The sequence below is a fragment of the Schistocerca cancellata genome, chromosome 8 (genome assembly GCF_023864275.1).
Source record: "Schistocerca cancellata isolate TAMUIC-IGC-003103 chromosome 8, iqSchCanc2.1, whole genome shotgun sequence".
In the NCBI taxonomy this organism is placed as follows: Eukaryota; Metazoa; Arthropoda; class Insecta; order Orthoptera; family Acrididae; genus Schistocerca; species Schistocerca cancellata.
In genome coordinates, this window is record NC_064633.1 from 343,506,612 (window position 1) to 343,522,533 (window position 15,922).

At 40.1% G+C, this 15,922-nt stretch overlaps 1 protein-coding gene across 1 annotated transcript in view; it reads right to left on the reverse strand.

The window, feature by feature from the left end:
- LOC126095563 (lipase 3-like) overlaps positions 1-15,498 on the reverse strand; it is a 69,432-nt gene extending 53,934 nt beyond the window's left edge. Inside the window, exon 1 of the mRNA XM_049910341.1 lies at positions 15,334-15,498. Within this exon, the coding sequence (XP_049766298.1) occupies positions 15,334-15,498 (165 nt within the window). The remainder of the gene's footprint in view (positions 1-15,333) is intronic.
- Positions 15,499-15,922: the final 424 nt, after the last annotated feature.

Consider the following 15,922-nt stretch of genomic DNA (forward strand, 5'->3'; position numbering starts at 1 on the left):
TGCACCCGAGGAGGTACGTATTAAATGGACGGCATTATTTACATACGGGGCACAAAGCGATTTCCGTTGTTTAGCGTTGCAGAGAATGTGGATTGTTGTTGTTGTGGTCTTCAGTCCTGAGACTGGTTTGATGCAGCTCTCCATGCTACTCTATCCTGTGCAAGTTTCTTCATCCCCCAATACGTACTGCAGCCTACATCCTTCTGAATCTGTTTAGTGTATTCATCTCTTGGTCTCCCTCTACGATTTTTATCCTCCACGCTGCCCTCCAACACTAAATTGGTGATCCCTTGATGCCTCAGAAAATGTCCTACCAACCGATCCCTTCTTCTTGTCAAGTTGTGCCACAAACTCCTCTTCTCCCCAATCCTCTTCAATACTTCCTCATTAGTTACGTGGTCTACCCATCTAATCTTCAGCATTCTTCTGTAGCACCACATTTCAAAGGCATCTATTCTCTTCTTGTCCGAACTATTTATCGTCCATTTTTCACTTCCATACATGGCTACACTCCATACAAATACTTTCAGAAACGACTTCCTGACATTTAAATCTATACTCGATGTTAACAAATTTCTCTTCTTCAGAAACGCTTTCCTTGCTATTGCCAGTCTACATTTTATATCCTCTCTACTTCGAGCATCATCAGTTACTTTGCTCCCCAAATAGCAAAACTCATTTAGTACTTTAAGTGTCTCATTTCCTAACCTAATACCCTCAACATCACCCGACTTAATTCGACTACATTCCATTATTCTTGTTTTGCTTTTGTTGATGTTCATCTTATATCCTCCCTTCAAGACACTGTCCATTCCGTTCAACTGCTCTTCCAAGTCCTTTGCTGTCTCTGACAGAATTACAATGTCATCGGCGATCTTTAAAGTTTTTATTTCTTCTCCATGGATTTTACTACCTACTACGAATTTTTCTTTTGTTTCCTTTACTGCTTGCTCAAAATACAGATTGAATAACATCGGGGAGTGGCTACAAACCTGTCTCACTCCCTCCCCAACCACTGCTTCCCTTTCGTGTCCCTCGACTCTTATAACTGCCATCTGATTTCTGTACAAATTGTAAATAGCCCTTCGCTCCCTGTATTTTACCCCTGCCACCTTCAGAATTTGAAAGAGATTATTCCAGTCAACATTGTCAAAAGCTTTCTCCAAGTCTACAAATGCTAGAAACGTAGGTTTGCCTTTTCTTAATCTAGCTTCTAAGATAAGTCGTAGGGTCAGTATTTCCTCACGTGTTCCCATATTTCTACGGAATCCAAACTGATCTTCCCCGAGGTCGGCTTCTACCAGTTTTTCCATTCGTCTGTACAGAATTCTTGTTAGTATTTTGCAGCTGTGACTTGTTAAACTGACAGTTCGGTAACTTTCACATCTGTCAACGCCTGCTTTCTTTGGGATTGGAATTATTATATTCTTCTTGAAGTCTCAGGGTATTTTGCCTGTCTCGTACATTTTGCTCACCAGATGGTAGAGTTTTGTCAGGACTGGCTCTCCCAAGGCTGTCAGTAGTTCTAATGGAATGTTGTCTACTCCCGGGACCTTGTTTCGACTTAGGTCTTTCAGTGCTCTATCAAATTCTTCACGCAGTATCATATCTCCCATTTCATCTTCATCTACATTCTCTTCCATTTCCATAATATTGTCCTCAAGAACATCGCCCTTGTATAGTCCCTGTATATACTCCATCGACCTTTCTGCTTTCCCTTATTTGCTTAGAACTGGGTTTCTATCTGAGCCCTTGATATTCATACAAGTGGTTCTCTTTACTCCAGAGGTCTCTTTAATTTTCCTGTAGGCAGTATCTATCTTACCCCTAGTGAGATAAGCCTCTACATCCTTACATTTGCCCTCTAGCCATGCCTGCTTAGCCATTTTGCACTTCCTGTCGATCTCATTTTTTAGAAGTTTGTACTCCTTTTTGCCTGCTCCATTTACTGCATTTTTATATTTTCTCCTTTCATCAATTAAATTCAGTATTTCTTCTCTCACCCAAGGATTTCTACTAGCCCTCGTCTTTTTGCCTACTTGATCCTCTGCTGCCTTCACCAGTTCATCCCTCAAAGCTATCCATTCTTCTTCTACTGTATTTCTTTCCCCCATTCTCGTCAATTGTTCCTTTATGCTCTTCCTGAAACTCTCTACAACCTCTGGTTCTTTCAGTTTATCCAGGTCCCATCTCCTCAAATTCCCACCTTTTTGCAGTTTCTTCAGTTTTAATCTACAGTTCATAACCAATAGATTGTGGTCAGAGTCCATATCTGCCCCTGTAAATGTCTTACAATTTAAAACCTGGTTCCTAAATCTCTGTCTTACCATTATATAATCTATCTGATATCTTCTAGTATCTCCAGGGTTCTTCCATGTATACAACCTTCTTTCATGATTCTTGAACCAAGTGTTAGCTATGATTAAGTTATGCTCTGCGCAAAATTCTACCAGGCGGCTTCCTCTTTCTTTTCTTAACCCCAATCCATATTCACCTACTATGTTTCCTTCTCTCCCTTTTCCTACTCTCGAATTCCAATCACTCATGACTATTAAATTTTCGTCTCCCTTCACTACCTGAATAATTTATTTTATCTCGTCATACATTTCATCAATTTCTTCGTCATCTGCAGAGCTAGTTGGCATATAAACTTGTACTACTGTTGTAGCCGTGGGCTTCGTATCTATCTTGGCCACAATAATGCGTTCACTATGTTGTTTGTAGTAGCTTACCCGAACTCCTATTTTTTTTATTCATTATTAAACCTACTCCTGCATTACCCCTATTTGATTTTGTATTTATAACCCTGTATTCACCTGACCAAAAGTCTTGTTCCTCCTGCCACCGATCTTCGCTAATTCCCACTATATCTAACTTTAACCTATCCATTTCCCTTTTTAAATTTTCTAATCTACCTGCCCGATTAAGGGATCTGACATTCCACGCTCCGATCCGTAGAACGCCAGTTTTCTTTCTCCTGATAACGACGTCCTCCTGAGTAGTCCCCGCCCGGAGATCCGAATGGGGGACTATTTTACCTCCGGAATATTTTACCCAAGAGGACACCATCATCATTTATCCATACAGTAAAGCTGCATGCCCTCGGGAAAAATTACGGCTGTAGTTTCCCCTTCCTTTCAGCCGTTCGCAGTAGCAGCACAGCAAGGCCGTTTTCGTTAATGTTACAAGGCCAGATCAGTCAATCATCCAGACTGTTGCCCCTGCAACTACTGAAAAGGCTGCTGCCCCTCTTCAGGAACCATAAGTTTGTCTGGCCTCTTAACATCTACCCCTCCGTTGTGGTTGCACCTATGGTACGGCTATCTGTGTCGCTGAGGCACTCAAGCCTCCCCACCAACGGCAAGGTCTATGGTTCATGGGCGGGAGAGTGTGGATATGGGGAAGGAATACATATGAAGAGTGACAATCTCAAACATTCTAAGTGCCACTTCTTCAAAAAAAAGGCATTTACAGTCCTATGGTATTCTTCGTACTCTACTGAATGCCCTAGACTTGCTCCAATTGCTAAAATTTAGACACATGTATCAAACACACATTGCTAGATGACGCATGGTCTTTATGCCAAGAATTGCTTCCCTCTAGAGTTCCAAATGCCCTGCGTCAAAATATTTAGCTTCGGAAACGAGTAAAAACATTTGGAGAAGTAAACAGACAAAACAATTTGTGCCTGTAAAATGTTAGGAAAAGCCATTTCCTGCTCAACAGCACAAGGGTTCTACAGTATACTTTGCAGCATCTGACTCCAAGACTGGAATTCTGCAACAAACATAACTCAATACTAAAAGAATGTTTTTCTTGAATTTAATTTTGTTATTCTCTTGTACAAAATTTATAAATATAATCAGCATAGTATCGTCATAAAGATCTAAAGTAAGGTGTAGAATAGGCCGCATCGACCACACAGTCATTATTGCAACTGGCTAATGAAGTACAGTAGCTAACAGAAATCTGTTTCCCTACATCATCCCTAGATGTCGCTACTGTCAACTTAGATGCCTCGCGTATTTATATCTAGCCTTACTTGATGATTTATGTCGAGAACAGTAGGCATTTGCCTTACTTCCATATATTAATCGCACTAATCCTGTAACTGATTATGTCCTACCTACTCATTGAATGTATAACCAGACTATATAATTTTGTTTATTGACTGTTAATATGTTGTTTAAAAGTTTCTGTGGAAGTTACATCACGTTGCATGTAAAGCCCTCCAGTGGTTTAAGTTCTTAAGATCGGTGAACGCCTAAATAACATCCTAGCGGACGACCCAACAGAGGGCACTGATCATTGATCTTTCCTTTTTTCAGCTTTCATATAGACATTTTATCTTTCATAGACAATTTATAGGTTGCTAAAGGCAATGTAATACGTATATTAATTGTTGACCGTAAATTCACCATAAAAAGGATCGATCCTATTCTATTCATACATTTCTTTTAATAATTTTATACGGGTAACTGTATTCGTCTTTTAATGTATCACAATTTAGTTTCTATGATAGTTATCAATTTTAGAAGTCTGCTACATATAATTTACATAATGTGTTTTTATCAGATTATGTGTTTTGCGTAAATGATGACTACGTCTAAGCTGACAGTAGCGACATCTAGGGATGATGTAGGGAAACAGATTTCTGTTGGCTACTGTATTTCAGTGGCCAGTTGCAATAATGACTGCGTGGACGATGCGGCCTGTTCTTCACCTTATTTTAGATCTTTATGACGATACTATGCTGATTATATTTATATGTTTTGACGATACCATTATGGCCTAATCACTTTACGACATGGTGTAGAAAAGGTACGCTTTACCATATTTTCTGTACATCTCCCTGGTTGTATGATAGTGTATTGTGATGCGTATTGCTGTATTATGTTGAAAGACACACTGCTCACTAGGTGTAAATACTTGTATACTATACATCTGAGGATGGTCGTTACGGACTGAAACCGGTCATCGTCTAAAGAATTCATCTTGTGATCAAAGACTGAAATAAAAAAACATTTGACAGTATTGGATCACTGTTTGTATACGCGACCATGTCGCAGTTGCTGTAAATATTCTGTGATGAACATCTCTTCAGAGGTTGATAAATATCAGACCAACAAAATTTTCTCGTGCTTCTTTGTATAGCTAATAATATAACAATTTTATATCATCTTAGAAAAAACACAAGTGTACATATAGAACTGCAGCATCTTTACATTTGGATTGTGTTTAGAAATGTGCTTTAGGACGAAAACGTTGTATATGTACGTTTACGTCTATTCATACTGTGCTTGAAAACCATGTAACTACTATCGAAAACGGTGATTATTTTTTGTTATTGTCTTATTTTTACAAAATTTCACAGTGCGTAACTTTGTAATATACCTACGTATTCTTACCGTGATGAGCAATAATCTAATTTCGAAAAATGATGTAGAGCGATGAAGCATCTGAAAATGAGTAGTCACGGCTCTAAATGTACCATGCATTGAAATAAAAAATCACGATTTGTTACTGAAGGTGGTTTGTTATTTTATGGAAGAAATACTTTCACGGAAGTACCACTGACAGCAATGGATAAAATTAAGAAATATTCACTTGCCTTTTAAGCAATAAAAAGTCAAGTAGACGATTGGTACTCCTGACTTCTTACAATGTTTTCTTTTTTATATTCGTCTTGCTCTAAGCCACAGAGTTCCTATTTTTTTTCTTTTCATTGCTTCCATACGGCGAATAGAGCCAGTATTCTCAGGGCTTTTTTCCGGTAATGATGGCTACTAATTACGAGCATTTCGACAAAGTTCGTCATTTCTATCAATATTATTTTTTTCCAAGATGTCTCCACCAAGTCTAAGAAACTGTAGTCATTCTCGTATTTCTTTTTAATCTTGTTTTTTCCCATATCTCTACCCTAGGGACAGACAATGAAACGTAGTAACCAGAAAAAGCTTCTTGCATGTGGTAACATGCTTCGGAACTTGTGTCAGTGGGCTAGCAAAAGGACTGTACTCCACTTGGCGGTGCTCTTTGTTCAAACGGTTTCTTGCATTTCGCTGCTTAACTTTTTTTTTTCTTGTAGTGCGCTGTCGACCATTCGGAACTCAGTGCAGATCTTTGTGCATGGGAGTCGCGTGATACACGCCATACAGTACGATAGTGTTGCATGTGTTGCATCATCAGGCCAAATGCCTTATGCTATCTTGTTGGAAGGTACCATCACAGAGACCTCGAAGACATGGCACATCCACCAGCGTAAATACATTATAAATGTAATGACTGCTGCCCGAATTACTGGCTAAGTGCACATACTCAGCTGAGCCAAAACATTATAATCGCTCCCTTAAATTAGTTAATTGCATGTTCTGAACATTATAATCTCTTCCTTAAATTAGTTAATTACAAGTTCTGAACGATTATTTTATCGAAATGATGTGGAACGAGTCAGCTTACAAGATATGTGTACATGATTAGTTCAAAATGGTTCAAATGGCTCTGAGCACTATGGGACTTAACATCTATGGTCATCAGTCCCCTACAACTTAGAACTACTTAAACCTAACTAACCTAAGAACATCACACAACACCCAGTCATCACGAGGCAGAGAAAATCCCTGACCCTACATGATTAGTGCTAACATTAATGTACACAATCATTTAATTCCTACTCATGCAACTACACCTAAGAACACCTCTTTTTTGGCTACCTGTTCTTAAGGCACATGTATGCTGCCCACATACCATCAAGGAACTTGGAGACAGCCTGCCTTGTAAAGCAGCATAGGCGGCAGGATTTGGCGGAGTGATGATACAGTACAATGCTATGGCACGATCAAGTGATCAGTCATCATTGAGTCAATGTGGAAGTAGGGGGCATCTGCTGTGGAGACTGATTTCAACCTGAAGCGCTGAATAATGTGTGCTGCTGATCACTTGTCCTCTATCGTCGTATCTGCCACACCTTGCAACCTGTCCTGCTTTACAGGGCAGGCTGTCTCCATGTTCCATGATAGATGTGGACAGCAGTGTGTGCCTGTGTTGTTAAGAAATACTACACAATGTTCCTTCGGACATCCATGTATGTGGAAGGAACGGGTGCTGCAGCAACTACAGCCGTCATTAAATACATGAAATGTATTCGCAGTTGCGAATACGAACAACCATCACTGTATAATGAAACGGCGACATCGAAAATTTGTTACTGACCGGAACTCGAACCCAGATCTCCCTCTTTTACAAGAGTGGCTGCCTGTTCCTTCCCTTACAGGAATTACATAATGTATACGAGTGCAGGTTGTGGCGAAGGAACGACGACATATGGAAGTTATGGTCTGGCCGTGAGTCCTGCACCGATAGCCAAAGCGCTTAAGGCGATCGCTGACGTAAAGCGGGAAATCCGGGTTCGAATCCTGGTATGGCACAAATTTTCATTGTCGTCATTCCATTACACAGCTGATGGTTATCTGTATTCGCAATTGCGAATACATTTCTTGAAAGTTCATGCTGGCGGGTTTCCCTATTTGCTGCCCGTATCATATCTAGAATGATTCCCCGTTCGTCTCTGGTTTTTTATAAACTTTGCTTACCACGTCAGGTACCTGCTTCGCCAGAAGGAGGCATTCCATTTCGCGTTGGGTAACGGTTGTAGTGTTTTGGCCCGTTAGTGTAGCCGATCATGCTGTGTACCCAGCCGTACACCATACATTAACGACAGGTGAAAGGCTCTTATGGCGATGGCGAATGCTATCTGGTAAAGTTTGTTCTTCCCTGGACCTTCCACACTTGGATACATCGAACACGGTGCTTTGTGCAGAACATAGCCTCGTCTGAATAAGTTAAGTGGTTCCATTCCAAAGTTCCCTGTTGTTGCTGGGTCCTCACTGTACATGTGATGATGATGATGATGTTTGATTTGTGGGCCGCTCAACTGTACAGTCATCAGTGCCCGTACAAGGTCCCAATTTTTACAAAGTACAATTTTTTACATAGTCCAATCTAGCCACTGTCAAGAATGACGATGCCGAGATGATGATGACAACACAAACACCTAGTCCCCGAGCAGAGAAAATCCCCACCCCGGCCGGAATCGAACCCGGGACCCCGGGTTCCAGAGGCAGCAACGCTACCCACTAGACCACGAGCTGCTGACCACTATACATGTGCCGCTCTCTACTGTCACGTCAAGGGCATTCGAAAAAGTGGTCGGCGGGTTGGTTATCCATGGAGTTCCGAACATCTGGATCACCAAATTTTGTTGCATTGTGCGTACGGATATCTGTCTTCTTGCAAACAAGCCCATTTCCTGGCTCAAGCAAGGTACCTTACGTGGCTGATTCTGCACAGCCAAGCAAACAATGTGTCTGTCCTCTGGGGCGCTAGTCAAGCTGTGCTGCAAAGAAAAATTGGAAATTTGTGGTAAGGACTATGGGACCAAACTGCTGAGGTCATCGGTCCCTAGGCTTACGCACTACTTAATCTAACTCAAACTAACTTAATCTAAGGACAACACACACACCCATGCCTGAGGGAGCACTCGAACCTCCGACGGGAGGAGCCGCGCGAACCTTTACAGGACGCCCTAGACCGCACGGCCACCCCGCGCGGCTGCTGCTAAGAACCTGCATGGCGTTGATTATGGCTTTCCTGAACCAACCCATACCCGCATGGCATTCATGAAATACCGACCAACACCATAGGCTACAATCCAGCTGCTGTCGAATTCCGAAACGTTATTACAATTAATAAAATATTCCGGGCTATTATGCCGTGGTCGAATTGATTTCACCTTAAAACCCGACGTTTCGTCTCCATCTGCGGAGGACGTTTTCAAGAGAGATCGTATCTTTTTTGAATTTTCAATTCACACCTTGGCTAGCGAGCCATTTCCGTCCGTAACAGTTTACATTTTGCAAGTAGATGTTATACCTTCTTACACGAAACCTACCACAATTGTCTCCTAAACAAACAATATTCATAGCCTAGTTGTGAAAGACATTGTATAATCTTTCCTCATATACCGAAAATGGATGGCGTGGCACACAGCTACAATGTACAGTAGTGCTGAAGTGCTAATCATTCACATATCAGACACCTAGTACTCTTCATGTCAATTTTACATCCGCTGCATGTCGCGCTCGTGTTACAATTTTAATTGCTAGCAGTGTATCTATGAAACATTCATAGTATCCGAAAAGAAATGAATCAATGTCTCAAACTATAGTCCTAAAACAGGCGCTTATAACCTATGATCTGCCACGAAAAATTAAAAGTTTGTTGTCTTGTGTAATGAAGAGAATTAAAGGCAAAAATAGAGCCGCACGGAAGAAGTAGTCACCCATTACTAATACATGTTTCAATCATGTTGTAATTAACTGATGGCGACTGAGTTTTGTAAATTTTGTATCAAGTGCGTTATTAAGAACAAACAGTATATTCATTCCACACGTTTGCAGAGTGAAAATGCATTAGGTTACCACAAATGGTGGGAATGTGTAGGATAGCACAGGTAATTTCTAGTACAATGAGACGTCCATAACCATTAAATTATATCTTAAGGCCAGAAGCAGCATGTCAACCTATTATTAGGTACACACACTTGCTACGAGATTGTAACCTATCTCTTCATAATTCTAATTAAATAGAGAAAAGGAGGCGTCTTTATAAAATTATATGCTGTTACTATTCAGGAAAGAGATATATCAGCTTGCCTCGACATGCTTTTGTTTCTACACACATTTGCCTCATTTCACTTCTGTCCCTACGCACTTGTTCCTCTACAAACTTGTGCCTCCACACACTTGTAGTAGAAAAGACAAAAGAGAAAGAGTAACTAACTTCCGCAATAAAATTCAGACGTTAATATCGAATACTCTGATCAAGAATCACAAGAGGAGATGGTATAAATGGAAAATGCTTGCAGATACGGCAAGATTTTAATTGATGACATGATCAGGCAGAGATTTCGAAATCATATACTGGATTGTAACGTGTACTGTGGAGCAGCTATAGACTCAGATCACAATTTATTAGCTGTCAAGAGTAGGCTGAATCTAAGAGACTAGTCAGGAAAAGAAATGGGATACGAAAGTAATATGGGATGAAGAGAGACACCTGTAGTTCTCTGAGGGTATAGGTATTGCGATAATGAATAACTCAATAGGCAGTTCAGTTGATGAGGAATGAAAGTTTCCAAAAAAAAGGGCAATGACAGAAGTTGGAGAGAAAGACGTAGGTACGAGGAAGGTAGCTGCGAAGAAACCATGGGCACCAGAAGAAATACTTCAGCTGATCGATCAAAGAAGAAAGTACAAAAATGTTCAGCGAAATTCAAGAATACAGAAATACAAGTCACTTAGAAATAAAGTAAATAGTAAGTCATGGAAGTTAAGGTGAATTGGCTGCCTGCAATATGTGAAGAAAGTGAAAACTATATGATTGTTGGAAGGACTGACTCACCATACAGAAAAACCAAAACAACTTTCGGTGAACTTAAAAGCAAGGGCAATAACATTAAGAGCGCTATGAGAATTCCGTTGTTAAGTGCATAAGAGAGAGCGAATAGGTGGAAAGCGTACATTGAAGGTCTCTATGAGGGGAAGACTTTCTGGTGAAGTGATAGAAGAAAGAACAGGTGTCGACAAGGAAGAGATAGTAGATACTGTATTATAGTCAGAATTTAAAAGAGATTTAGAGAACTTAAGATCAAATTAAGCAGAAGAAATAGATAACATTCCATCAGAATTTCTAAAATCATTGGCGGAAGTGGCAACAAAATGGCTACTCGCAATATTGTGTAGAATGTATGAGATCGACGACATACGATCAGTCTTGCGGAAAACCATCATCTACACAATTCCGAAGGTAGCAAGAGATGGTAAGTGCGAGAATTATCGCACAATCAGCTCATGCGTCCACGTTGCTGACGAGAACAGAAGAATGGAAAACTGATAGTCTATTAGATGACGACCAATTTGGCTTTAGAATAGGTAAAGGCAAAGAGGAGGCAGTTTTGAAGTTGCGTTTGATAATGAAAGCAAGGATGAGGGAAAATCAAGAGACGTTCAAAGGATTTGTCGACCTCAAAAAATCTTTCGACAGTATGAAATGGTGCAAGGTGTTCTAAATCCTGAGGAAAATAGGGGTAACTTACAGGGAAAGACAAGTAATATACAATACGTACAAGAACCAAAAGGGAGCAGTAAGAGTGAAAGATCAAGAACGAAGTGCACGGGTTAAAAAGGGTGCAAGACAGAGACTTAGTTCTTCGTCGCTACTCATCGGTCTATATATATCAAAGAAGCAATGACGGGAATAAAAGAAAGGTTCAAGAGTGGGATTCAAGACGAAAGGATGTCGATGTTAAGATTCGCTGATGACATTGCTATTCTCAATGAAAGTGAAGAAGAATTTCGGGATCTGCTGACTGGAATGAACAGTTTAATGAGTACAGCACTTGGATTGAGAGTAAATCGAAGAAAGTAATGAGAAGTGGCACAAACGAGAAAAGAGAGAAATTAACATCATATTTGGTGATCATGAAGTAGACGAGATAAGAAATTGTGCCACCTAGGCAGGAAATAACCTATGATGCATGGAGAAAGGAGGACATAAAAAGCAGAGTAGTCCCGGCAAAAAGGGCATTCGTGGCCAAGAGAAGTCTACTAGTATCAAACACAGGTCTTAATTTGAGGAAAAAATTTCTGAGAGTGTACGTTTGGAGCACAGCATTGTATGGAAATGAGACATGGACTTTGGAAAACCTGGAACAGAAGAGAACAGAAGCAGATGTGGTGCAACAGAACTATGCTGAGAAGTAGGTGGACTGATAAAGGAATATATGAAAAACACTGACTAGAAGAAGGATGAGTATGATAGGACGTCAGATAAGACATCAGGGAATAGCTTCCATGGTACTAGAGGGAGCTGTAGAGGGCAAAACCTGTACAGGAAGACAGAGATTGGGATACATCCAGCAAATAATTGAGGACGTAGGTTGCAACTGCTATTCTGAGATACTCAGAAGACTGATGACTCAAAAAAGTAAAAAATCTGACGTTCTCACTAGTTCTCAGTAGTTCCATCTTGTACTGGATAGTTCTAATTAATTCTAATTAGTTCTTACTTTTTGCAACAATCACCATCATCATGGTAATGGTAATCACCCTGTCAACTGACCATCATTGCCTCAGTTAGTTACAATTTTGTATAATAATATTGATGTATGAAGGGCTAATTTATCACAATTTTCTGTAATTAGATTTAGCAGGTTTCTACAGATTTTAGCCGGATTTTGACAAATTATTTGACTACTGGTGGCCCAGTTTGTTGAAACATAGTGATGCATGGAGCAGTGAGCTATAATTTTGCTGTAAAATGACGATATATGGAGTGAAGTATTACGTAGTCTTCACTCTATTATAGCAGAAAGTGACAAAGGTTTTGTACTGCAAGGTAAATGTTTAATAGCCTAGCGTGGGAGTCACTATATTGTTTGGGTGCCTTTGGAAAGTAGTTGGAAAGCACAGGAAACTCGTTTTTTCCTACACACATGTGTCCAGCTTCTGGTCATTGCAGCGTTATGTAATCTCTCCTGTGGGACATCGTGATTTACCGTTATCAGAAGACGGTGACAACATTTTTTACTGCAAGACAAAAATAATACCCCGGCAATGAGGTCACTATAATGTTTGGCTCACTTTGATATCGGCATTAGCTGAACTAAAGAGAGTTTGTAAGAAATTTAGGTGAGATGATAACACTGTTTAGTTTGGCACAAAGATAAAACTGATATCATCGATGAGTGAACTTTATTCTGTAAATTCAATTTGCACAGTTTTATGCAACGAATTTTATGTGTTTTCCTAAATTTAATGACTGGTACAAAGATTAAAGTCAACTCATTGACTAACCAATAAGTTATATCTATAGAGCCACTTAATATATTGATAAGCATTACAGATAAATTAGATGTGGAAAAACTTAATTTGATGGTTCATTGTGCGATGGAAACTGTGGTACGGTTATCGAACTTAAGTCATCAACAAGAGCTGCCTACTCTGTAAGTTTTATCAGTAATGTCAACATGTGAATCATTGTATGTTTCTTTAATCTTACTACGACAGTAGTGCCACGTGCATTTTGTCCTTGAAATTTTACATTTTTTTGAGAAATAATATAATTTTATTTTGGTGCAAAGTTCTGAGTGTCGTTCCTGAATGCGTATTACAATAAACAATCTGCATGCGTTCTGATAATCTGTAATTGTTTGATAAATAATTTTATTCTGGTGCAAATGTTATATTTTCAAGATATCGAACTTTCGTCTCTGTGTGGACCCTTGTCCCTCATTAGCTTATGGCCACATTTACATTCATATCCATGCATTATGATGTATTTAATTTCAAGGTCCACTCTGCTTTACAAAAAGATAAAAATTAAAGGTCAACTGGTTGTAACGATTATTACATGTACATTGCATTGTTACACTTAATTTGAGTGTCTACAGTCACGTCTTAGGCATCAATTTTGACACATCGTTTGACGTGGGAATACTACTGACAAACACTGAACTGACATAAAAATGAAGTTCACATATTTCTGCAGAAATCTGAGATGCTGAATTAACACTGTGACACTTGACAGGCACATTTGTTTTGTGGAAAAATTTAGATGTGAAATTATTTAAGTGATGTGATTGGCTGATTCGTTTTAATGGCCGCTACCATTTCAAGAAATGTGGTGTAGCTTCATGGATTGTGAATAACGTCATAGATAAGGGGGATGTCGGCTGTAGGTAGGGCACTGACCTGCTTACATGATGTCGCAAATGTAAACAAAGGGATCAGAGTCGGCAGAGCCTTACTACTATCTTCATTCCTCAAATTTCCATATGTGTCAGTTAAATGTTCGTAAACTGCGATAGGGAGAACTTTTTTCTTTCAGTAACCGTATTACACTATATCAGACAAATTTTAAAATCACTCAAATGAACAGTAAACAGCAGTTCAAATGGTTCAAATGGCTCTGAGCACTATGGGACTTAACTTCTGAGGTCATCAGTCCCCTAGAACTTAGAACTACTTAAACCTAACTAACCTAAGGACATCACACACATCCATGCCCGATGCAGGATTCGAACCTGCGACCATAGCGGTCGCGCGGTTCCAGACTGCAGCGCCTAGAACCGCTCGGCCACTCCGGCCGGCAACAGCAGTTCCTGATCGATTTTAAAGTCATGGAAATATAAAGTATTTCCAATGGCTGATATTACCAACTGAGGAATTAAATTTGCAGATTTTTTTTCTGTTGTCACAGATACCATCATTGTGTGTACTCTGCAAGAAAAGTGCCACAATTACACGTAGAACATTCACCAGAATTACACAAAACATTATATGGAGAAACTTTCCTCACGCAATTGTCATGGCGTGAAGAAAGTCTTCTTATTACGTATACAGGGTGCTTGTTTTAAACTGAGGTAATTAAATATCTCGAAAACGACGCATCGTACAAAAAATTGTTGTACGTGAAAAGATAATAGTAGTAAAGGTGACATATGACTGTGCCACAATTGGCCACCTCCTAACAACCCCTCCAGCGTGACCTGTATTTTCAGGTTCACAGCATTGCATGGAAACACCCCGAAATCAGTTACCCTGATGACGATGTTCGAGAGTGGCCACCGAAATCAAGCATTTCAACGGTTTGAGGGCTCACCAAAATCAACCCTGTAGAGAACAGAAAACTATGTTACCATATAAGTAGTTTATTTACCAAAAATGTCAATGTCTAGCCACATTGTCTTGTACTGTATAATCACAACTGCAACACTCAAATAACGTCTGAACATCAATATCAATAGTCAGAACACAGAGTTTTACATTTACATCATAAATGAAATGTAGAATCAAATGCGTCGATTCTTAATTGCAAAAACAGGCACACTTGACATCTGTTGATTACAGCACCATCTACTAGGAATGATAAACAATAGTTTGGTAAGTCGTGCGGATCTTTTCGCGTAGGATCCGAATATCCAATAACAATAGGAGGGGGATTTCCCATTTGAAAAGACAAAGTTGATCCCAACCACTCAGAACGGGTGGTTAAGAAGTATTCAGTTGGACCACAGACAATACCCCCTTTACTAACATTAATTTCTCACCTAGAAAAAGAGACTAAGAAGTAAATGGTATGAATATTAGCGATTTGCAGACCATATAGTGGTCTAGCTTAATTACTATTACTGTATGGGGCTTGTATGAAGATTATCTGTTGTAAAGAAGAGAATGTTCCGACGGCGCCATTGGCTCTGGCCCTAGAACTCACAGTGTCCAGGCGCTCTGGTTCCTTGGCCGGCTGGTGGTTCTTCTCCACCGTCTGCGGGTGTTTCTTCTCCGTTGCCTGCGGATGCTTCTTCCCCACTGTGTTCACAATCGATGTCAGCGACAACAGTCCCATCAATGAGACCGCCTCGAACAATTTCCACCTCATAGCCACAATCTGTCGGAAGGTTTTCCTGTGGCGTACTGTCGATCCTGAAAGGTTCGAAAAACAGGTTTAGGACACAGAGAGCTAGTTCTGTAGTGTATTTTGTAGGTGTTTACTTGTTTAAACAAAATGACCTACATAGAACATTAGTTAGAAGACCAAGGGAAGAATAGGATTAGAGTTTAATGCCCCGTCGACAATGAGGCGTCGGCCGGGGTAGCCGAGCGGTTCTGGGCGCTACGGTCGCAGGTTCGAATCCTGCCTCGGGCATGGATGTGTGTGATGTCCTTAGGTTAGTTAGGTTTACGTAGTTCTAAGTTCCAGGGGATTGATGACCTCAGAAGTTAAGTCCCATGGTGCTCAGAGCCATTGACAATGAGGCCATTGCAGATGCTCAGCAAGCTGTGATTAGAGAAGGCTATCGGTC